At 40.5% G+C, this 25,954-nt stretch overlaps 1 protein-coding gene across 10 annotated transcripts in view; it reads left to right on the top strand.

Moving 5' to 3' along the window:
• Positions 1-25,954, top strand: part of TRIM9 (tripartite motif containing 9) — a 266,633-nt gene that overhangs the window by 199,713 nt on the left and 40,966 nt on the right. For all 10 annotated transcript variants that reach the window (XM_055097574.3, XM_034937545.3, XM_034937543.4 and 7 more), the window contains 2 exons: positions 14,380-14,475; positions 16,789-16,911. In XM_055097574.3, coding sequence (XP_054953549.1) covers positions 14,380-14,475; positions 16,789-16,911 — 219 coding nt within the window. The remainder of the gene's footprint in view (positions 1-14,379; positions 14,476-16,788; positions 16,912-25,954) is intronic.

The raw sequence follows: 25,954 nt of genomic DNA, 5'->3' as shown, positions 1-25,954 counted from the left end.
AAAAAAACCAGTTTATTTAAAAATATAATTTATAATGAAATATACAAATCTGAGGTTTGCAGTTACATAAACTTAAAAAAAATTATTCGTGTAACCACCACTCAGATCAAGAGACAGGCCATTCCATACCTTAGAGAATCCCCTCATGACACTTGCCAGTCAACCTGCTGCCTCCTTCCATCGCCATCAAACTGTTCTTGAACTTCATTTAAATACAGCATGTACTATTTGGCTGTGTGGCTTCTTTTGCTCAACATAGTGTTTTTAAAAGCATTCACATTTTGCATGTATCATTAGCTTCCACTTTTTTGTTGCTCAGCAGTATTGAATCGCGTGAATACACACGGTTTATTTATGCATGTTACTGTTGGTAGACATCTGAGCTGTTTCCAGCTTGGGGCTATTATAAATAAAACTGTTATGAACATCGTATGCAAGTCTTTCGTGGACATATGCTATCACATAGAATTGGGATATGTTTAACTTTATTAGGAAGAGCCAGTTTTCCCAATTGGTTTTACCATTTTAACTCTCTCACTAGCAACATGTGAGGGTCTAGATGTTCCATGTGCTGACCAGCACTCCAAATTGTCAGTCCGCTACTGGGTAGTGGTCTCTCACTTGTGCCCCCCTTTGTTTTTAAAGAAGCTATGCCAATCTTTGCATCGGTGTTGTAAAGGCCTGGTAAGGCCTTCTAAATTCAGATCTTGTGATTAACATTTCCCAGTCATTTCTAATGACCCCATGCCTTTGAGAAAACTGTAGCTTTTTCTAATATAAAGTAAAAGTTTAAATAAGCTGGTATTTCAGGGGAAGACATTAGCTGATGATAAGAACAGTTAAGCTGGAATGGACCACTTTAGTATCCAAAACATACATCACTTTAGGCTTCTGAACCAAACAATAGCCACTTGCTCTGAAGAAACCTAAAATCTCCTCCCTGTCCCTACTTTTAAGATGTTATTGAAACTTAGTAGTTGATTCCAGACTGACAGAGAAGCTTCACTCTTGGTGATTGGCAGGAGGGGCTGTTGAACCAGCTCAGTCTCACAGAATTCCTAGTTCATCAGGTGGTCAGATGCTTTACATACTTCACATGTGGATGAAAAGAACTGAATACCCCATTCTTGTTCCTTAATTCAACCTTGAAGTGTGTTCACATTGTTGCAGTGGGCCAGATTCTTTTTATTCTTTGTGGTCATTTTGCCTTTCCTCTAAGGCTTTCCTCTCTCCAACTTAAAAGGAGACCAGGAGATGCATATTCTAAACAGGTTTACAAAATATCAGGTGAAGCAATCCGACCACCGCCAAAGGTGGTAAGCATCCCGCTCTTAACCAACTGCCTTCTCAGGTGTGTTAGGTTTCTATTGCTGCCATGAAACAGTACAAAAAACTTAGGAACTTAAAACAACATAGATTTTTTACCTTGCACTCCTGTAGGTCAGAAATCCAACAAACAGGGCTGAGTTCCTTTCCGGATGCTCTAAAGGAGAATCCATTTCCTTCCTCCATTTTCAAAACCAGCAATGTGGCTTCTCTCTGATCCTTCTTCTGTCATCACATCTCCCTTGGACCACAGTCAGGAAAGTTCCTCTGCTTTTAAGGACTCATGTCATTAAATTGGGCCCACCTAGATAATCCAGGATAATCTCTCCATCTCAAGGTCTGTAACTTTAATCACATCTGCAAAATCACCGGTTCTGGGGATTCGGGCATGGACATTTTAGAGGACCATTATTTTGCCTACGGCATCGAGAAGCAGAATTCACATGCAGGAGATTGAACCCAGTCACCCTGATTCCATTGGCTGAACCTGACTCTCAGTGTTGCTGCTGCTGAGCCACAGGTGCTCCCTTGAAGTGAACATGTACTAATGCTGCTTAATGGTGTACATGTAACAAGAACGGCTTTTACCCTCCCGAGGCGTCCTGCAGGCTAAGGAATAGATGGTAACGCCGCTGGTTGTATTTATCTTCCAGTAAAGTTTAAAGGCAACTTGTGACTTTAATCTTAGATACAGGAGTTGCTTTCATGTTCTTGAAAAAAAAATTTTTTAAAGAGCCAAAGAGTCTCTGTGTCTTTATTCCAGTATTAAGTTATAAATTTCATTATTAATTAATAATTTCCAAATGAAATTTGTAACTTAATACTGGAATAAAGACACCCTGAAATTATTGGATGTTCAGAACTTAACAACAGTCCACCAGAGCCATCCTGGATGTATGCACTTAAGTGCAAAAAAAGCCCCCTCTTTCTTTTCTGATCTGATCACCATTGTGAATTAGCTTTTAAAGTGTATGAGAGGCTGAGAGGTTTTTTGTTTTTGTTTTTGTTTTTGTTTTTATCAGGGGTCTAGGTCATGCATGCAGGATAAGGAAAAGGGAAATAATTTTTCCTGTTTTTCCAAATTCTATCTAAGAATAGTATTCCTAGTGGGAACCATGTTACACTTGGGTTTCCTAGCTAACCTACGCAATCATATTTAAAAGCAATACATTTGTATAAAGTGGCTCTCTGTATTAATATCTAGATAATTTATACATTTAATTTCCTATTTGATCTCGGAGTTATTTAGAATGGCGCTTCTTAATTTCCAAGAGATAGTAACTAGTAAGTAAAGCATTTTGAGGAATGTAGTGAGGTGATGGGGAATCACAGTTATTTAATTTTGACTTAATCATGGACAAATCTTGGTTTGCAAAATGGAGAAGCATAGCAAAATATCCAAATTAACTGGCAATTTGGGATTGAGCTATTAAAGGAAATATAAATCTATAAAAGGTAAAAAGAAAAAATGGTTTATTACAACTAGAAATATACACAATATGGATGGAATAAAGCCAACTATGTCAGTTAACACAATAAATGTAGATAGCCCAAATTTCCCTGTGATAAGAGGAAAAACTGTCAGATTAAGTTAAAAACAAATCTAGTTTTAAAATAAATGATGGGCAGTTATACCAGAGAGTGAGAGAGAGGATATACAGTCAGCCCTCTGTATGCGTGGGTTCTGCGTAAATAGATTCAACCAACACTGGATCGAAAATACTTGAGAAAAAAATAATTGAGCCTGTACTGATCATGTCAAGACTTTTTTCCTTGTCATTATTCCATAAATAGTATAGTGTAACAATTATTTACATAGTACTTACATTGTATTAGGTATTATAAGTAATCTAGAGATGATTTAGGGTTGTCCAAGGGAGGGAATACTGGCATGGGCTCTTAGTTTCTGTTTCTGGTTGAGCTGGTAAAGCCCCTTTCCCCATTCCCCTTTTCCACTTATCACTAGAGACAGAAACTGAAATCCATGGCTTCAAGCTGCTAAAAGCCTAAAACAAAACAAAACGAACAATAACAAAATAAGGCGAGTCAGACAAGCTTGAAGTATATACAGTGGTGTGCTGACAAACCGGCTCTCGAAAAAAACAAAAACAAATTCTTATTTGTAGTGTTTGCCAATTTCTATGGTGTAAATACATAGTTGATTTTACACTACCAACATGACGTTGCTAACATGGAAGAGATGTTGGCTTTTTTGTGCTGTGGGCTGGCTCATCAACATGGCAGGTTTTCACTGCAATGAGATGGAAGAGCCACTTTTTGCCTCAGGGCATGGCAAAAAGAAACTGTTGCCTCACACAATATTCATCGTTTCTTGGGGGAAAATTGATTTGCCAAGTCTCTGTGGCTTTTACCTAGAGTGCTGGAGGCGATAGAATTCTTGCAAGCAATTGTGATTGAAGGCATGAAACTAATACAATGGCAAAGATACAGGCTGTGAAGTCACTACCACTCTGCACAAGGCTCTGTCAGGGAGCATGCTTTTCTGTGGGTATTCTAAACCATTTTATGTGCGTTGTTAGGCAGTTACCAAATATTTACAACTGAGGATCAAAAATATGCCTTCCTTGGGCTAAGCCTTTGTGTAAATATTGGATTTTACATTCCAGAGATGGACTACAGAATAGATCTCCTTTTTGCACATGCTACCCTCTCTTTTCGAAGAGCCCTAACCAGCAGTCTATGAGTCCTTTTTCCAGAAAGCTGTTTTCTCTACACATCTCTCTGGCTGCCTTCACGTCCACACTGGGCCGCCATGTTCTTCCGGGTGGTACAGCGTTCTCCTTTGTCTGAAACTACCAGGGAACAGTTTTAAGATAAGCAAAACAGTTTTGAGATCCAATTATTTTCAGTTCTTTAGATAGAAAATTTCAGTTCTACAAATAGTGTTTTTTCACTAAATAATTTAAAACATGGTATTAGAAATGTATATATTAAAGTGAAAAATCAGATAAATATTTTTCATATAAAAATGATTTGACTGCACTCTTTCAGAGACTCAAATATTAGTGCTAAGAAAGGATAGACTTCTTATTCACCCCTCAAGTTTCCACTTAGATCTATACAGTCAATAAGGCTTTTTTATTTAAGAAATGACTTTTTATTCTTTATTTCAAAAGCAGAACATTCTTATTTCAGAAAAATCAGAAAATCAAAAGAACTTTAAGAAGAAGAAAAAAAGCCCTGAATTTCACCAGAAATACACTACGAATAGCCTTGATAATTAACCCTTAATGTGTATCCTTTGAAACATCTTATACATTTATATGGAGATAATGCATGTCTCTATATGTCAACAAAATTTGTCATGTCATATATCTATTGCTATCTTGAAATCTGTTCTTTTCACTTAATGTGTTATAAATATTTTCCCATATGACTAAATATGTTACTACCCCCTTTCAATAGCTACATAATACTCAGATTACACTTACTATGTGCCAGGGTGGCCTGCCAGGCTTTATATATATACAATCCAGCAAGATGGGTACTATTATTATTCAGAATTTTTATAGGTGATAGAATAGGACAAGAAAAATTAAGGAAAGGAAAGTTAAGTGGTCCAAAGTCACAAATCTGTTAAGAAACACAGCGGAGATTCAGAACTAGGTAGTTTGGGGCCAGAATCCATGCTATTAACTGCTAAACTGTAGTGTAAGTCACTGTATAGGTCTCTATAATTTATTTAATTAATCTCCTATTTTAGAATAATTTGTTTCCATCTTGTTGCAAAGAGCTGAAATGAAATTCATGTAGCAAAGGTTTGAACACATTCTTGATTATTCCTGTTTCCCGAGGTGAAACTGCATTAAACTTCCAAATTTAGAGGATTTAAAAAATCATACTCCCAAAATGCCCTTCTGAGTGGTCAATCCAATGCACACTCCTGCTGAAGGTGATGAGTGTACTTCTTTCCTGTATGTCACTCTAAATATTTTCATTTATATTTTGTTTTTGTAATCTGATAAGCAAAGAATGGAATCTCATTTTTTAAAATTTACCTCTTAAAATTATCAGTACGTGGAGGAGAAGGGACCCTTTTTCAAAAACTTCTTATTGCTCTTTTCCTAGTTAAGGCCTAAATTCTCATTGGGTTTATTTGTGAAGCACTTAGAAGTGGTCCTGGCACATAGAGTGCTATCTAAGTGTGTGTTAAACAAATGTGGTTTTTTCTCACTGTTGATGACTGTTTGTAATCAAAGTGGGCTTTACCACCAAGAAAGCCTTAGAAGCCAAAAACTGGAAAACAATTCGGAAAATTCAGGTGGCCTGTTGAAGAGGAAGTGAAAAGTCATGGATTACCAGTTTGAAAGGTCATGGATTACCAGTTTGAAAAGTCATGGATTACCAGTTTTAATAGATTATGGTCAGAGCATCTAGTTCACAGAATCTCTATTCTTTAGCATTTATACTTATTTTATGGACAGATACATGTATATGATAGCTTTTGGTAAACATTCAATGGGTATATTCTCTTCTATATATAATATAAAGAGAATATGCATAATATAAACCTTTGCAATACATTCATATAAATACAACTGAACTTGTTAATTGGATTATTCAGACAACCTGTATTCTTGCTTATTATTTATCTGCTTGATCTATAATATTCTAAAATAAATAGATGATTTCTACAAATAAAAATTTGTTTTGGTTTCTGTTTTTTGAGAGCTGGTTTATCAGCACACCACTGATTCTTGTGACAAAGAGGAAGAGCAAAAGAGCTAGCAGAAAATCACAGTGTCTTTTTAGGCTAAAAAGCAAGCCGTATGGCCAAGGATGACAAGGGGGTAGGGACACATGCTCCATCTGCAGGAGGCACTGCAAGTCATGTGACAAAATGGGACCAGAGCAAATTGTTCTGAACAATACTACAGTCTACCCCACTGTTTGAATAATTGTAATTGACCAAACCCTCAGTCAAGACGTGGTATGACAAAAGTGTTTTCGTGATTTATGTATGTATATTTTAACTTTATTCTTACTATAAAAACATCATTGGGCTAGGCACAGTGGCTCACGCCTGTAATCCCAGCACTTTGGGAGGCTGAGGCAGGTAGATCACAAGGTCAGGAGTTCAAGACCAGCCTGACCAATATGGTGAAACCCCGTCTCTACTAAAAATACAAAATTTAGCCAGGTGTGGTGGCGCACACCTGTAGTCCCAGCTACTCAGGAGGAGGCTGAGGCAGGAGAATTGCTTGAACCCGGGAGGTGGAGGTTGCAGTGAGCTGAGATCGTACCACTGCACTCCAGCCTGGGCGACAGAGCAAGACACCATCTCAAATAAATAAATAAGTAAATAAATAAAAATAACATTGGTTGATTATCTCTTATCCAGAATGATTAGGACCAGTAGTGTTTCAGATTTTGAGTGTTGCAGATTCTGGTATATTTACCTTATACTTACCAGTGGAGGATCACTAATCCAAAAATCTGAAATCTGAAGTGCTCCAAAATTCAAAACTTTTTGAGTGCTGACAAGACGCTCAAAGGAAAGGTTCATTGAAATGTTTCAGATTTTGGATTTTCAGAACAGGGATATTCAACCTGTACTACTTATTGAATTTTAACAATATGCTAGGCATTGCGTATAACTTTATATACATGATTTCATGTAATCCTCATGGTAGTCCTAGGATGTAGGTTCTTATTATCCCCATGTTGCAGATGAGGAAACTGAAGCTTAGTATTTTAGACTGGGTTCCCTGGACACAGACTCTGAGAGATAGTTAGTTGTTGTGTGCTCTTGGTAGATCCACCTGGAAGTGAGGAAGCCAGGATTGAACTGAGGCTGAAGCTAACCTGCAATGGCCTCAACCAATCCTACTACAAGTTCTAGATCTGGGATTGTTCTTCAGCGTTGTCCAAAATTGAAGCAAGGGGGCCCCAGCCATTCACTTGCCATGGGACATCCCCAGAAGGGGACATAGCTTTCAGTAAGGCAGTTAGTTCCCTGTGGCCAAGAGCAATTCCTAGGGTAATCTATCAACAGCTGATATTCCCTGCAGCTGGGAGAAGGATGCATAGTCTTTGAGAGAATATTCTGGGTAGAGCACCACAGTATTCACTACAGTTAGGTAATAGGTCCATGATCACACAACTAGTGAAATGCCACCACTGAAACTCAAGTCCGTCTGACTTTGAAGTCTATCCTGTTAACTCCAATGCCATGTTGGTCCCCATTGCTCTGTCTGGCCCAATTCCTACTATCTGATGGAATAATGGCATGTCTGATACATTTTTTGTGGTTCAAAGAATGAAACAGCATGTTTAGACTTAAATTATTATTTAAAAAAAGGTAAATGTCACTATGCATTAGCTTTTGGTGTGAATATTTGTGTGGTTGGGCATGCAAGTCTAACAACAAAGAATGGGAAAGGGGATTCTATGTAACAGTGTGTTGGAATAAAAGCACAGAGCCCTCCTCCTTTCTGCCCTCCACACAGCTCATAGAGTCGGGTTCACAATACAAATGGTGAGATTTGTTTAGTATATGAGAGATGTGCTGGCTTAGGTGGAGGAATTTGCATCCTTGGTGATGTGCTCCCTCACTTATCCTTCAAGGTAACCTTGGCCTGCTGAAGGGTCAGCTCATTGCCCAGAGATTGCCCTGCTCTCCCTGGGTCAGCGGCAGGGCTAGCAACTGTCACTAACTAGCTGGACACTAATTAAAGTGGTAAGGAAAGATTTTAATGTGTAAAAAGGACAGATTTTAATCAGTATACAATTGCAACAGGGAAAAGAGTACATCATGAACTGAACTCAACTTCGATTTGTACAGAGGTGACTGGGCACTTTACAAGGGGAATGAGGGAATAGGAAAGGGGTTGAGCAGGGGCTCAGAGTTAGAGAAGTGAAAAAATTCCAAAAATCAGGAAGGAGAAAATCAGTCTGTATGAAATCCATCTGGGTTTGCTAACTTGTGCTTATTGAAGTTAGACCCCTACCCTCTCACAGAGACTGGCAGATAGAGTCCCTTTCTTCAGGTGTTCAATGGAACAACATCAAATTCTTTTGGCAGCCTTGAATTTTCTCAGACAGGTACCTTAAGGGAGGCTGGGGTCATCTTAGGAATTCAGCCTTGAGCTGTTAGAAACTGTGTGTTTCTTCAAGTCTTTATAGGCCAAGGTTGAGGCCGAGGTAAGAAGAGGGCTCAGAGGACCCTGGCTATAACTTGGTCAAGGATAGAATCAATCTTTCTTTCTTTCTTTTCTTTTCTTTCTTTTTTTTTTTTTTTTTTTTTTTGGAAAGAGTTTCATTCTTGTTGCCCAGGCTGGAGTGCAATGGCGCAATCTCAGCTCACTGCAACTTCCGCCTCTCAGGTTCAAGCGATTTTCATGCCTAAGCCTACTGAATAGCTGGAGTTACAGGCGCCCGCCACCATGCCTGGCTAACTTTTTGTATTTTTACTAGAGACAAGGTTTCACCATGTTGGCCAAGCTGATCTTGAACTCCTGGCCTCAAGTGATCTGCCCACCTTGGCCTCCCGAAGTGCTGGGATTACAAGCATGAGCCACCACGCCCGGCCTCGAATCTTTCTTATAACCAATTAACAATAAGCAGCAGTTTAATGGAGCAAATCCCTACCCATAAGATTCCTCTGATACCAGCCTTGCTCAAAGCCAAGAGCCTCCCCCAAAGCCAAGAGCCTCCCCATACTCCACTGATGACATATGTCACATACAATCACATACATACACATACACATTCTTACATACTTACACACTCTTAAACTCACATTCTTACCCACATACACATAGACTTTCACACACTCACAGGCATATGCACACTCATACACACACACACATGCACACTCATACACACACATCCTTTGTCCCTATACTGTGTGCTTCCATTCCCAGGCCCAGCTACTCTTTTGCAAATCATAGCCTGTTCACTGCGCCAGCCCTTTGCTGGGCTTAGAGATAAATTGGCATCTGCAGACCAGCTGGTCTTGGAGGATTCCTGTCCATCTGACTATAGTGAACTGGGGTTGGGGTATATCCAGGATCTTCCAGCACCAGAGAAACCGGAGAAGGGATCCATTCTTGCAGGCACTAAAGGTGCAAGCAGGAGGAATAGAAATGTTTCCTAGAAGAGGAATCAGGACCCTTGGACAGCTCGGCTTGATGGTTCCCCAAGTACCAGTCACTCTGTGAGGTCTCCTTCCTTTACTTAATTCCCACTTCACCCAATCTCTGCCCAAGATCTTAGGCCAGTAGTTGACAAAGTTGTCAGTGGACCTGAATCCAAAGCTTCTTCCCTTCTCCATGAGACTCCTCTCTTAGGGGACTTTTTCAAATTCACCAGAAAACTTCATGCAGGAAAAAAGTCGAATGTTTCATAGGTTAACTAGTCGTGCTGTAATTTACTTACTATCTGGCTGCTAAGCATAATCAGACCACCTCATAATCAATCATAGTCATCCTCTCACCTTCTCTGGTTGTACATGCTCTCACCATGGATTAAACAATTAAACAATTGTTTTGGCCTGTGAGGGTGAGAGAATTCTCTTTTTTTGGGAGGCTGGAGCAAAGAGCATGAGTTTGCCATCAGATGAGGGTTTGTGTTCCAGCTGTTCCGTATGTGAGTGGTGAAACCTTCACTCAGGGGTATCCTCTCGGCACCTCTGCAAAATGGCAGGGAGGTGATTGGGATTGCATTGAAAGCACCCATCAGAGTTCCTGGCTCATAAGAAATGACCAATGTATTACAATTATTAGAATTTCTTGCTTACAATTATTAGAATTTCTTGCTTACACTTTTTGATTGTACTATGTCAGCAATGTACTGAGTAACCGGCAATGAGTAATTGCTGAGCAATGTGACCCAGAGATCAATATTTCATCAGAAAAACTGTTATTCTCCTTGGCAGCCTTCCCTCAAAGTCCCATTGCATCAATGATCACTTTTTTCCTGAGTGTTGTGTTTACCTTTGTACCTGGGAAGGAGCGGGAGTGGGCTTTGGCTCCCGGGCCCAGTGGTGTTGTGGTGCCTGAATGGCATGCACTGTGATACAGCACCAGAAGGTGCCCCACGCCCGGGGAGGCAGCTGGGTCGTTTTCTGAGCCATCAAGCTGCCAGTGCTTGTTTGCCGCCTCATCTGTTTTGTACCGACTCTTCGAGTGACCCTTTTGACCCATCCTGTGCCTGTAACTTCAGATCCGAGACAGCCAGAAAGCTTCTTTTCATTTGTCCCAGTTTATCTCTATCCAATATTTGTGGTGAATTGAGGGGAAAAGGCCACGTGAAGAATGTTTACAGTGGGAAATGGAAAGAAGATACTGTCTTCTGCCTGGGCACGCTCAGCAGCTTGGGCAAGTGAGGCATTGGGCGGGATGGATTGCATTGCATTACCCATTTGCCGAGCGTGAGAAGTAGGTCCTGAAACGTTCTCCACAGTCACTCCCAGGGCAAGTGCCTGATCTCTCCCTCCTGGGGAGGCAAGGGGAGCCAGGGTCAGGGTGGAAGCTGAGAACGAAAGCCACGCAAGGAGGGAAGGAGGAGGCAGAGTTCTTTGTTTCTGTCCTCCAGGCTTGAACAACTTGTCATCTTTCTGGGAGACCTCGGTGATTCTCAGCATGCTCCCAGCCAAGAACAACTTGACTGGAGATCAGGGCTTCAGCTGCATCATTTTTCTCCTCTCATTCACCTTCAGATCGTGACACCTTTTCAGTAACCTAGAAAACAAATATCCAAGAAATCTGAATGTCACTGCTTAGGCATTATAAACAGCTTTAGAACGTACCTTTCTCCCTTAAATGACTGCTTGTACCGCCAAAGATGCCGTGATGAAAACACATACTACATATTTGCATCTTCATTGTTCTGGTCATAAATTTCCAGCACTGCTCTGTGGTCCTGAATACAGAACATCTTTGTTAGCACAGAGTAGGAATTTAAATGCATCTGGGAAACAAAATCAGTCAATAACAATGTTCTTCTACATCAGATGGAGCTTATAAATGTGATCAAAATACCATCCTATAAAAACAATGTGCATATAAATCCTTACAATAAGAGCACTTTCTAGTGATAGTTTTCCAGGATTTTTCATTGTCTCCTCAATTTCTACAAGTGGACAAAGCTTAAGAGAATGATTTCTAGATCTTTATCTTACAATGCAATTTTTTATCAAATACCAGAACAATCATCAGCCAGGTAGAAGGCATTCTTGGGATGGACCATAAACACAAAGAGGAAATTGGAAATAAATTGATTTTTGCAGTTCACTTACTGCTTTGTCATATAAAATCCTGGGACTAGATGGGGCCAAAACTCTTTGTCTACTACTAGGAATGATTGTATTTCTAAGTATACAGCAGCAACTGGTCAAAAAATCTATGGGTATCAAGTCTGTCTTATACAGACACAATTAATTGCAAGGTTGGAATACAAGACACCAGGCAGCTTCACTTCTGTGTAACCAAATCAATTTTGCTTCTGTACTGAAACATCTAAGTGTGGTTACTAAACATAGGTTATAATAAAAAGAGGAAGAAAACTATGGTAGTCCAGCAAACTTTTACTCATTCAGGAAAAAAAAAGATATGAGTTCTAAAGTAATAATGAAAAAAAATTTATTCTTTAAAATATGCCTCTCATATTATTGCATGCCCTTCCAAATGAGACCGTTTTTCCCTCCTTTATCCCTTGGGCTCCTGGAAATATTAATAGTTATTGAGGAGAAACTTTTACTCCAAATAATGTTGTAGCTGAGACCCAATCATAAAGAATTTTGCAACTGTAGGCTCACTTTGAGCTTTATCTTACTCAGTTGTGTTGGTCTTGCCTCTTGGAGCCTGAATACATAGAGCAAAGTACAGGTGATCGAAAATGTTCTCCAACAGACCCTGTTCCAGGAATCTGTCCTGCGAATCCCTCCAGTCAGCAGGTGTTTGTGTGAGCAAGAATGAAGAAAACAAATAAGAGTTAACAGCTGGTTGGGCACGGTGGCTCACACCTGTAATCCCAGCACTTTGGGAGGTCGAGGTGGGCGGATCACCTGAAGTCAAGAGTTTGAGACCAGCCTGGCCAACATGGAGAAACCCCATCTCTACTAAAAATACAGAAGTTCACTCGGTGTGGTGGTGCACGGCTGTAATCCCAGCTATTCGGGAGGCTGAGGCAGGAGAATCGCTTGAACCTGGGAGGCAGAGATTGCAGTGAGACAAGATCACACCATTGCACTTCAGCCTGGGTGAGAGAGTGAGACTCTGTCTCAAAAAAAAAAAAAAAAAAAAAAGTTAACAGCCAGCATTTATTAAGCACGCATCATGCACTGTGCACCAGTAGGGTAATAGGGTTCTGGGCTTTAGATATAGTATCTTACGCAATGCCCACAAAACCCAAGAATAGTATTCTTCCTCTGATTTCATGGATGAGGTAAAACAATGTATAAAGGGTTGAACAGCCAGTAACTGGCGGCATTTCTGAATTCAGAATTGTTCCCTTAACTAGCAGGAGCTTTCACATTGATTAATGCATTCAACCCTCAAAATAACCCAACTACAAAGTATTACTATTCTTCCCACCTTTTCCATTGGAGTAATTCAGACAAAGGTAACTTTCTCAAGGTCACACTTATAGGGGATAGAGCGAGAATCTGCACCCTTTCAAAGCCTATATTCTTTCTACCATCCCACATTGCCTCAACCAAGCATTTGGTGTGCATATTTTTAGAGAGTCAGTGCCCAACTTTGTATTTAAAAGACAAATATAAGAGAAAAGCATTCACAGCACCAAAAGATATAATTTTAAGGTTCTGTCCTTTTACAGAAAGGAAAGGGTAGATGAATCATTGTGTTGGCAAGGAGAATAGGCTTTAATTTGAAAAGAAGACAGTGCAGGAAAGGGAGTCTGTCTCTGTACCTGAGTTACGGAAGGGTATACCCAGACTGCTAGGAGGGGAAGGAATTTGTATCAAGTACAGTGATACTTGATATAAATTCCTGCTAGCAATAGAAAACTCCAGAACAGTGACTTAAATAGGAGTTAATTTTTATCACATAACAAGAAAGCTAGTGGTGAAGGTTTCAGGTGTTGGCTCAGCTGCTCAAAGATGCCATCAGAACCTAGCTCCTTCCCCTCCCATCCCTCCACCCATACCCTATTGGCCTTCTCCTCATGTGAGCCAGAAGACATCACATCCATCCTAAAGTCAGGAACCACAGTTGAGAGGCTGCATCAATCACAGTGGTTCCGTATCAGCAGAAAAGCAAAAGCTTTCTCAGACCCCTCCAGTCCCCAGCAGACTTCCACTTAGGTCTCGTCCGTCAGGATTGTGTACCACGGCCTCCCCAGCGGACGAGGAGGCTGGAAGAGCGAGTACCTACCTGGACACCTTGCCAACCCAGCAGTACTGCCTCCTCATATGGATGGGGTGGTGTGGGAAGAAAGAAAGAGAGTAAGCCTTGGTGTCGGAGGCTAGTGGGGAGAGGACACAAATGTGCTAGGGCAGCAGGGCTGTACTTGGGAGAAAGAAGAGGACACGGATGAGGCAGGAGTGGAATGTCATCCTGCCCATTGAATTTGTGATTATATTTAAGTGGCCCCAGAGGATCACACCAGTACCTACCCCTTCCTTCATCCTGTTCTTTATTCTTTCTGCCCTAATCCCAGACCAATAGCCCTTTGTGCTAAGTAACGTTGATAAGAATTAGATCATCTGACTCACTATTTTGTTTTGCTTTTTTAGTCCTTAGCAAATATGTATTCAATAAATGATTGTTTAATTAATCAATGAAGGAGGAGATGAAGAAATTCTAGGTTGATATCAGCTGGTGAGGGCCTTTGACTGCTGTAGCCAGAAGTGTTCACTGCTTCCAAGGAGAAACTACTCAGGAGCACAGGGAGTTTCGACACCAGAATCTACCTGTACAAATGCCAGCAAAAAGGTCCAACCTCAGACAAGAGGAATCTGAGGAGGTTGATGACTCTTCAGTTTTGAGTCTCGCTGAAAACACCTGTGTGGCCTTGTTGGTGTATCCTGTGATTACAGCTCCATGGCTTCCTTCTTTGTCTTTGCAGAGCCAGCTCTCCCAGGCGCTGAACGGACTGTCAGACAGGGCCAAAGAAGCCAAGGAGTTTCTGGTACAGCTGCGCAACATGGTCCAGCAGATCCAGGTATGGGTGTTACCTGGGACGCAAGGAAACCCGCCGGTTAATATGTAACTGTGTGGCGGGAGAGTTTCCTTCTCCCCTTTTATTTTTATGTGTCGTGGGAAAATTCCTATTTTGTTGTTGTTGTTGTTCTTTACAAACACATAGAGATCAACTTCAAACATACCCCTTCTTGAGGTAGTTACTTTTTGCCAGCAAGCCAGAAACACAGCCTGATTTTCCAACTGGTTCCTGTCTTCCACACTGAGGTCCTAATTCTCTACTACTGAATATTCAGAAAGAGGCCTATTTTTTTGTAAACTCAGGGTCCTTATTGTTGAGTTTGTAAAACCTTGTAGGTTTCCAAAACACCTTGTAATAATTGTATCATTTAATGGTAACAGGCCACAGTTTTCTCTTCTTTTCTTCCTTCATTTCCTTCCTGCCTTCCTTTTTTTCTTTTTCATTCCTCCCTTGTTCCTTCTTCCTCTTTTTTCTTCCTCCCTTTCTGCCTTTCTTTCTTCTTTTCTTCCTCCCTGACCCACAATAATGCTTCTCCTCTGCTTAGACATTTAAATATTTTTCAACCATGATCCCCTGGCAACTGTAATTTCAGATTGCTTTATCTACACACAATGACCAGCAATTCAACCAGCATTTAAGAGCTCACAAATTCTCCACTATAGCTGAAGGAGAAAAACCATAAACTGTATAAGACAGTAAAATAATGACCCTCTGTACTGTTTAGCATTCTTATGTTTTGAGGTTTGCCTCACAGAAATAACCTTAGTTCTGGCCTCCAGTAAATTGACTAAGTTCATATTTAACCATGTCAAGGCAGAAATGGATTTTTAAATGTAAGCCACCCTTTCAAAGAATTACACACTGATTTCTTTGCCTTTTTTTTTTTTGGCACACATGCCCATGTTAAACTTTTGATTCCCTAACAGCCTAGCAGTTTTGTATACTTCCTTCTGTTTTCCAAAGCAATAGAGTTTATCAATCAGTTCTTTCTTTACTCTGCTGGCATAAAATGTGCAGCCCCAGGCTTGCCTCTGCCCGGGCCTCTTCATCAGAGCAAAGCTTTCTTTCTGCTCTAAATCAGTGACAGAGCTTACAAGGAGAAGGTTTCCCCTCACCCCACCCTCCAATATTACCCTGCATGTGGCATAGAGAACTCTTAAATGATGTTTTCCAAAGGCCTTCTCTGAGAGTTCAAAAGCAATTGCCGTGAAAGCCAAAATTTAGCATTGCTCAAGCAATTACTAATGCATTCCTTATACGAAGACCTTGCATTTGAAAACAATTACTAAATGCCTACCAGTTGATTATTATATAAAAAGACACAGTTCTTTATGACTTTGGTAATAAATTAAAATTTGTGCCTTAAATAAATTTAAATTGTGCCTTTCTTGCCAGCCCCAAAAGTTTACAGTTTACTCAACTGGGTGGTGTTTTTTAAGTACTACTAACGTATATGTGAGTATTTAGCTTTCGTTTACTGTAAATTACTTTTTTTCAGATTATGAGTTAAGAATCAAAATTGCATATATTACTCATTGAAAAGCTTATCCTTAATAACTGCATATAACTCATTGAAAGAATTGCTTAAAATAAATGTCTATGGCATGTACAGATTTAAATCAAATAAAAAGGTTATATCCAGCATTTAATTTAAACATCATAGGGAAGCTATAATTCATTTAGTATGAAGTTGCCTTTCCCCTGCAAGGTGTTGGGTCATATCTGATTTTTATGGCAGGGTGATCCCTGTTACACACGTTGATTGTTTTTATCTGCCTACTATTTGCTTTCCTTAATGAAAGGGGCAAGTACTTTTACCCATTATTCTCATATCTTATAAACTTCTGTTCTCATTGGATTATTGTTAATATTGAAGACCAGTGCCATCCTTTTTCTTCTTTATTCCTTTGAATTTAATGATTTCTCATGCCTCAGCAATGCCCCACTCCCTCCTCATTGCCTTTTTGAATGCCAGCTTCCACCATACATAGCTGAATATATGTGGCCCTCAAAAACATTCATAAACAACTCTATGAACTAAAGCTTTGTTTTGCTTAATAGAATTCAAATTGTGGAGATGATTTCCTTTTGATAAATTTAAGTGATAAATATTTATCCCTTTTAATCTAAATTTAAAGCAAAACATGACCACTGTAGAATAAAGTTTATCCAGTTATTTTTTTTAAATTACCAAATGTGCATTGTGGACAGAGTTCCTTTTCATTCCCTTCAGCAGGATGGGGGAGCTCTGTTTTCTCTGGCAGCCTGAGGCACCCAGCAGCTTGCAGTTGAGAAATGTGCTCTGTTACACAGGAGAACAGTGTGGAGTTTGAAGCCTGTCTGGTGGCCCAATGTGATGCCCTCATCGATGCCCTCAACAGAAGAAAAGCCCAGCTGCTGGCCCGTGTCAACAAGGAGCATGAGCACAAGCTGAAGGTGAGTGCTGCATCATGGGAAGAGCAGAAAGCCAACAAGCCAGGCTCCCGAGGGGCATGATGGACAGGCTGGGAGAATTCCTTCCCATGGACAGGAGGAGAGGATGCCCACAGCCTTGGGTAGCCAGTGGTCTGGCCAGAAAGGAACAGAAACCTCCCTTCATTCACTACCTACTCCTTCATTTACCCAAATAATGTTTGTTGGGTGACTTTTCTCGGCCAGGAACTGCAATGGACACAGGAATAATAAATCAAAATTCTTGCCTTCATGGGACTTATATTCTATCAAGAGGGATAAATAATAAGCAAGATAAGTGTCTTCCTCCATTTTATGTTGATATAACAGAATCCCACAGACTGGGTGATTATAAATAATAGAATTATATTTAGCTCATGGTTCTGAAGACTAGGAAGTCCAAAAGCATGGTGTTGGCTTCTGGTGGGGCCTTCATGCTGCATCATCCCATGGCAGAAGGCAGAAGGACAGGCGAGCATGGGAAATGAGAGGATAAGGGCCAAACTTCAACCTTTTATTGGGAGCCCACTCCCATGATAATGAGCCCACTCCCATGATAATTAACCCACTCCCAAGATAATGGCATTCATCCATTCATGAAGGCAGGGGCCTCATGTCCTAATCACTCCTTAAAGGCTCCACCTCTTAATACTTTTATAATGGCAATTACATTTCAACATGGGTTTTGGAAGAGATATTCAAACCATAGCAATAAGTAAGTAAAATATGGAGTATATTAGTAAAAAGTGCTAAGAAAGAATCAAAAAAGTAGGAAAAGAGGATGGTGAGTACTGGGAATAAGGGTGGAAATTTTGGATAGGGTGGCCATACACAGGCAAAAATGTGTTTTTGAATTGAAAAATAGAATCTGTACTTTCTAGAAAATGAGCATGATTTGTCTTAACTTCTCAAGTGAACTTTACAGTTGGAAGCTGTAAAGAATTTTGTCATGACATGGTGGAATCAACTGGCTATTAGAATGTGACCCTATTGGCAAGACTGGTCCTCCAGGAGACATCTGATATTCCATCTATCACCCCATTGGTGCAGGGCAACAAGATGTGAGAGGAAGGATGAATGGATGGGAAGAGCAAACCAGAAGGGGTCCAGCAGTAGACAATCAGCTGAGGCCCACACATGTGGCCAGCAGGCTTCAGAGTGGCTACTGGTGGGTGGTGGGTATGTGGTGTGCAGTGTTGATATGGTATTAGGATGAAGGGAGAAATGAGGTCTGATCTTATGCTCATAGTGCTGGCAGGGGAGCAGGAGGAGGGAGGGACATGAAGGTGGTTCAGAAGGAGTCCTGCCCTTATGGAGTTTACAGTTCAATGGAAGAGATAAGCTATACCCACAGCTGACTCCAACATAGGTACAGAGTGGGCTTCCAGGAGAGAGGTGCCCAATGTCTTAGAAGTTGTGACAGGGCAAAATTACTTGCAGTTAAAACGGTCACAGAGTACCTCAAGAGCTGGCACCTGAACAGTCCAAATTGTAGGAAGTGTGTGTTAATGACCACTTACATTCTTACCTGCAGGAATCGGCAAAGCTGTCAGGGAAGAAGTGGGTGATTAGCACATGTGCACTGTGGTCTTGTTCCATCTGGTTAGGCCTGAGGACCAAGGGATGTTTTCTGTATCCAGCACCTGGCCTAACATTGCTAAAAAACTGTCACTATAGCCCTTCAATCTGAGCACCCTTCAGAAACCCAAAACTTTTATTGTTATAGCAGTCCTCAAAATATCATTCGAATCACATAGAACTGTATAAAATAAAACCACAGATGTCTTTGGGAAATGAAACTGAACAGTTTTCCCCGCTAAATAGTGGAACAACTATTTAAGTACCTAGCCATAACATTTTAACTTTCTTCTTAATGGAAATATCTTTTCTGAAACATTGCGAACACTTCCTGGCACTTTTTAACAGAATATGGTGAACAGTTTGCGACAGTCACATGGTGATGGTAGGGCAACTCCAGCCTTTCTATATGGGAGAGACATAAAGGCAGCAATCTGGAGGGGGAATTTTTTGATGATTGAGAATGCATCATTTATCCCTATCAAAGAATGGCAGAAGGCATGAGAAGCCCCGTTGCCCTCCTGCTTAGTGTTGCCTCTGCAGAACAGGACTGTGTGAAAATCAGTTCAGGACTGTGCTGTGGCTGCAGATGTCATTGCCCAGGAACGGCTTTCACGCATCGCTGGGATGCCACATCGCGTGACTATGTCCTCTTCCCTCCTCTGATTGTCCATCTGTACTGGCTAGGCTGCCCCAGCAGGGAATGCGGATGCATTTGAGGGCTGCTGAGCAGAGGCAGCTGCCTGCCCTCATTCCACCCTGCCCAGGCTGGAGTTTCCTGCCCAGACCTCAAAGGACTGTAGAAACCAGAGACAGGTGGCTGGCTGTCCCCCACAGCAGCAAAGCTGTTCTGTCTTCTATCTCGAGTGATTTGTTTTTCTGCTGTTTTCAGCTGATTATATCTGTCATTGCTTCCAAAAACAGCCACCAGTGCCACTCAGACTGTCATGACCACTGATACAGGCCTCCACGGCTCGCTCGCTCTCCTCTCCCCCTGCCTTTTCCCTTTCTTGTCACTCTTGTTGCTACTCAGATTTGTGAGAAAAGACTGGCCTTTTATAGACATCACTTGCCAAGCACAGTACTTCTTTCTATCTTTGTTGGCTAACCCATCACTCACTGTCCTGCAGGGGTAATCTTATGTTCTTCCGCTTCCCTTTGGCTGAGTTCTCTGAGGGCCTGCTTTTTGCTGACAAAGAGAGGAGTTGTGTGTGTATTTTTCGGGCAACTCTCTCTCCTTGAGCAATCCAAAAAACTAGGAATGCTGGAAAGTGAATGTGTACTTACACAATCTTTATAATCTACTCATGTCCCTCTCTGAAAGCACTGATTGCTTGAACAGATTTAATAGTTCTGGTTCTGAGGCAAGATGGAACTGAGTGGTAAAGAGCCCAGGTTCTGTGTCATAGAGGCTGGGGTGAGAGGACACACTTTCTCACTTACTAGGTTTCTCATCTTGAGCAAGTCTGTGGCTCAAAAGTTTATTTCATCTGTGTGTAAAATAAGGCTGGAAGTGGTACCTCATAGGGCATTGCAAAGCACTTAGCACAATCTTTAATGTATATTAACTGTTATTGTTGTGATTGAGAGAGAATGACTGGAAATATGGTTTCATTCAACACCCTGAAGAAGAGTTTCCGGGGGATTGTTTTCTATGATACCATAATTCATAGCCTAGAATTAGCTCATACACTGGTGTTATTATCCATGAACCTGGGAGATTCTTTAGTGGCATGAATTCATAATTGATCATTGTATAAAATAGTTCACAAAGTTTGATGAGCTAAAAAAAAGCAAAAAAGCTTTTGAGACATATGCAGATGTGGACATGTTTGAGGAAAACTGTTTGAAATGTAAATTATAGTTAATACTACTCTGTGGTTTGATAAGATGCTGGGAGCCAAATATCTATTTTCAGAATGTGGTGAACTAATGCGAATGTCAGAAAGCTACTGAGGGAAGAAGTGTTTTTGAGCTTCCAATAAAAATATTACTAACTCATATTTGGAACTACTTGGGCAGTATTCCAACAGTCAGCAGAGCACACTGGACCTCCAGGTTTCTTGTCTCGGTCTGTCCATTGTGTTAACATCCTTCCCAGGTCTGCTTTAGCTGAAGAAAGCCTACATTTCCTATCTGTGCTCCTCACAGGGAATTTATGACAACATTTAAACTAAATTGTGCCATTAATGAGATCTATGCTTTCTTCAGAAACTTTACATATGCCACTTTCTCTTGATAAGCCCAAAGACATATCTGAAAATTATTTTTTGTTCATGTAACATTCACAATTTGACATAACCCTGAAATTGTCTTAAATGTGTTCTCTCTAATATTTTAGAATGAATTCACACATTGAATAGTAAGAGGCGATATGTATTTTCTTGATTACCTTTGAACTCTAAGATAATCTGAAAGAAAAAAAATGTTACAGTTATTCCAAATGATTCTGGGGAAAAATTCTAGTTTTCAGTTTCCATGTGTGGTTGGTAAATTTAACATACCAACAAAATTACTCAGCAAGGATGCTGAGGGCTGATGATAAAGCTTACCATGTTGCACAGTCTTCATATTAATATTTACTGAGGGCCTCCGTGTGCCAATTGTAGTTATCTGTAGAATGCTTGATTTTGAGGCCTAGTGTAATCTATGAGTTTTGTTAGAATAATTATCATTATTTTCACCATTATCTTTGTTATTATTTACCATGTATTGCCTGTTATGATCCCATTATGTTTGCCAAAAATTAATTATATCACATATTAAGAACACAAATTTACATTAGGGATATTATTGGCATATGAACTGCTTACTGCAGCTATTTTGCCATCGTTTTATGACAGGCAAATAATCCTTTGATTCAGATGAGAGAGAGGAAAGAAAGAAAGGGGGGAGGGAGGAAGGATAGAAAGAAGGAAGGAAAGAAGGAAAGAAAAAAGGGAGGAAGGAAGGAAGGAAGGCAGGCAGGCAGGCAGGCCATCCCAGCTCACAAAAAAATTAAAAATAATTAGATACTATTTGACTGGCTACAGTCATTACTAGAAAGAAAAAGCAACTAATTCAAGCCAAGAACCACCTCAATCCTTGTAAAATTAATGACAAAGAACTCAGTTATTCCATTACAATGAAGACATTTGGAAAAATTAGGCACACTGGAACAACTTGAAGCTTCCAACTGCCCTCAGCAGAAGTCTGTAGAAGCCAATTCTAATTATTTAACCATAATTATGATTGATTACAAGCCCATCATGAATGATGAATTCCTTTCAGAGTTTCATTTGGCATATTTTGCAGTCTTCTGCTTCCCACCACATAGGAGCAAAAATCACAAGAGAGACTGTATGGGATAGGGTGCCCAGGCTACCCATGGAATCACGAGAAAGCCCCATACACAGCTGGAGTTCCTCTAGGTTAGAAATCACACCCCTGAACAGCCCCCCACTCACTTTGGCAATGCCAATCGAAGTCAGTCTCAGAGCTTCCTTAGTACTCTTTGCTTCAACCCAGATATGGGTGACACCTCTTACCTCCAGAAGGCACCTAACTCATACTTTGAGGAGATGGAGTAATCCACTATACCTTGCTACACTTCACATGCTACAAAACATCATACTGCTTCACTCTTATTGCAACCCACCTTCAGTGGTAAATGTTCTCCTATGTGGTTGGGACTGCCCAATATGCTTCTCTCTCCCAATGTCTTGAATTTCTTCTTTTATTAACTTCTGTGTACAAGGATACAGTATTCTATACATTAAGAGCATGCTTTGCATATTCCACTCCATGTTTATTGGTAAGGCATTGGTGATATTCACACTTCTAGAATAGAAATTTCACAGCTTTACTGTTAAAAATCTCAAGACTTCCTAAAAACAGGTGTGTGTTTTATTTAAAGGCCTAAATGATCCTTTTCTTGATTAAAAACGCAAAGCCTCAGACTTGCCTTTGAAGTGATTAGTTGCCAGTGTGGGTAAATTAATAACATTAGTATAGAAGGTGGTATCAAGAGAATGGGGAAAATATTTGCCTTAAACTATGAGGGAGAGTGGTGGCATGTGAGAAATTTAAAATGCTCTTTTTTAAGTTAAATGCTGTAAGTTTTAGTGAACATGACAATGAAATGGTAGATGATGTTCCACTCTTGGAAAAAACAGGAGAATTCTTTATTTTGCCAGAAAGATCTAACAGCCAAAGCACTTCACCTTTAATTCACACAGTTAATTCAAAGCATCAGTTGGTCATCATGCTTTAGGACACGATGGGACACATAGAAACTCCCTCCTGATCAAAAGGATGCATGGAGAACAAACACTTCAAACTTGCATCTTAAAAGTACAGTCAGCCCTCCATATCCATGGGTTTTGCATCCATGAATTCAACCAACAATGGATTGAAAATATTTGGAAACGAAAGTCTCTCCTGAACATGTACAGACTTTTTTCTTACTATTCCTTAAACCACTGGTCCCCAACCTCTTTGGCACCAGGGACCAGTTTCATGGAAGACAGTTGTTTTCCATGGAGTACAACTGTCTCCTCAGTGTCTGTGGGGGATTGATTCCACGATTCCCTGCAGATACTAAAATCCACAGATGCTCAAATCCCTGATATAAAATGGCATAGTATCATTAATGTTATATTATTAGTAATAATTAATATTATGTTATTAGTATTAATATAATTAATATGTTAATAATAACATAATTAATGTTATTGTGTTATTAACAATATGATGTTATTATTAATATTATTAGAGAGAGAGAGCTGCGGGGGGGGTAGGGGGGTGGGGGGGAATGGTTCTGGGATGAAACTGTTCCACCTCAGATCATCAGGCATTAGATTCTCATAAGGAGCGGGCAACCTAGATCCCTTGCATGCGCAGTTCACAATAGGGTTCCTGCTCCTGTGAGAATCTAATGCCACTGCTGATCTGAAAGGAGGTGGCCGCCACTCACTTCCTGCTATGCAGCCCAGTTCCTAACAGGCCACAGACCAGTGCCAGTCCACGGCCTGGGGGTTGAGGACCCCTGCTCTTGCCTAAACAATACAATATAATACCTATTTACATTGTATTAGGTATTACAAATAATCTAGAGATGATTTAAAGTATATAAGAGGATGTGCATAGGTAATATGCCAGTACCATGCCATTTGATATCAGGGACTTGAGCATCTGTGGATTTTGGCATCCTCAGGGAATCGTGGAATCAATCCCCCACAGATACTGAGGAGACAACTGTACCAGACCTTAAACAAAAAGGATTAAAGGATTACCTTATGCTTGGGGGAAATTGTTTTAAACTATAATGGGAAGGCATAGCTTATATTTAAGAAAGAACTTTTTGAAATAGTAGAGAATGTTAGTGTTTACTTAGGCTGCAGTTCATTAGTGATATCTCATCACAGCCTATGATGAGAGAGAGTACTATAGGAAAAAGCACTGGCCAGGTGCGGTGGCTCACGCCTGTAATCCCAATGCTTTGGGGGGCCAAGGCAGGAGGATCACTTGACACCAAGAGCAGCCTGGATGACATGGCGAAACCCCATCTCTACCAAAAATATACACATTAGCCAGGTGGGGTAGCATGTGCCTGTAGTCCCAGCTACCAGGGAGGCTGAGATGGGAGGATCACTTGAGCCCAGGAGGTTGAGGCTGTGGTAAACTGTGAGTGTGCCACCACACTCAGCCTGGGTGACAGAGGGAGACCCTATCTGAAAAAAAAAAAAAAAAGAAAGAAAGAAAAGAAAAGAAAAGTAAAGAAAGAAAAAAGATAAAGAAAAATTTTAAAAGAACCACATGTAAAATGGAGAGGTAAATGGAGGTGGGGGAAGGTGTCAAGGTCATGGTTGGGTTAAGAATGAAATTCTCCTAATTAACCTCAGGCCTTGCTTCTGGTTGTGTCACATGAACTGCCTGGAGGAAGGAGATTGGTCTGTTAGTGATGGGAATGTAATTGTGAACAGGCAGGACAAAATTTTACCTGTGTATTGTGTACTCTCTCCTGAGTTGCTCTGTGCTACTGACAATGTCTGAGAATTCAAAGGGACACAACAGTCCTTCAGACTCTCCTTTAACAAGTAGATATCAGTGTCATATCCTGACCCAAGAAATGACCTTTATAAATTTGCCACTTAACAAAATAAAACTGTTCAAATGATCAATAGACACTTGCCATCCAGAACAGATGGTGGCTCCGCTGATAAAATTTTAAAAGCCTTCTCTGGAACCGTGGACTACAGATTAATTCACTGTCCTGTGGGAGCTGGTTTAGGCTTTAGTGCAGATGAAAGCAGGAAGACTGTTCTCCTAGGCCCTGTTTGTGTCCTTCCGGCAATTTGCCCTGCCCCTGAGAAAAGGACCTCTTGAATCCAGCCCGCTGCACACGTGATGCCAAGGGGTTCTCTGGCACATCAGAGCCAAAGCACGGAAATGTGTCATTCAAAGACAACAGTGAGGTGGCCTGGCTTCCAGGAATCATTTTCTATGAAAAACTCAATGTAGAAATAAATGATCACAAAATGTGGTATGAGTAACGCAAGTTGAAGAAGATAGCAAGTAAGAGAGTTGATAAAGACAACTAGAGAGAAAGTATTTATAGTCTTAAAAGATCTCGTTTAAGATAATCTGCCTGATTTCTATAATGTGGGAAATCTTGCTAAATTAATTCAGAAACTCTAAGTTAATTACAGGGCACCCAAAATGCTTCTTTGGGAACCCCATAGTTTAATTTTTCGCAGTGATTTTATCACAAGCTATTGTGATCATTGTGAATGGTTGATTAAAATGTAAAAAAGGTGGACCAAAATCAACTGTAGCGAGAGTGAGGGGTTGAGAGCCAGGAACTCAAGAATATTGAGTCCTTCCAAGGAGCTTGAGTCATAGAATGCAGGAGCCAATTGCAAACCCCTGCTGAAACTCCCCGGCTCTTTGGCAGTGCAACAATTAAGCTTCTTAAGAGTCAGCAGAGAGCCCCAGCACTCAGATAGCTCCTTCAGCACCCAATAAACCATGCTTGATAAGGAAATTTATAGAAGCAAATGTGGAATTTTATGAGGACTGAGTAATGTATTTATTTCAGTACATGAATGCATCATTGAACTGAATCCTCTGGAAAGGAAACACAACAATTCAGTCTATTTTATCTCAAAAGCAGACTGACTCTGGGTTATAGTGCTCAGATTTGATCTGTCCTTATTATTCGGACTTCCAGTACCTGTAGTCAAGGGCAGATGTCATTTGGATAATGAAATGATGACTGTGGAGGTGTCTGCTACCTGGCAGCACCAATACACTGGCTACCAAAATATAACAATGTCATCCTGGAAACAAGTTAGTTCAGCCTCATACAGCAGAGGGGAATAGCATGTTAGCTGTAGGTCACCTCTCTTTAATTTTTAAATGTTTTACTTGTGGGGTTTTCCTCCCCAGGAAATGGAAGCCTAACCTTCCT

The sequence above is a fragment of the Pan paniscus genome, chromosome 15 (genome assembly GCF_029289425.2).
Source record: "Pan paniscus chromosome 15, NHGRI_mPanPan1-v2.0_pri, whole genome shotgun sequence".
Lineage (NCBI taxonomy): Eukaryota > Metazoa > Chordata > Mammalia > Primates > Hominidae > Pan > Pan paniscus.
This window is presented reverse-complemented; position numbering and strand designations above follow the sequence as displayed.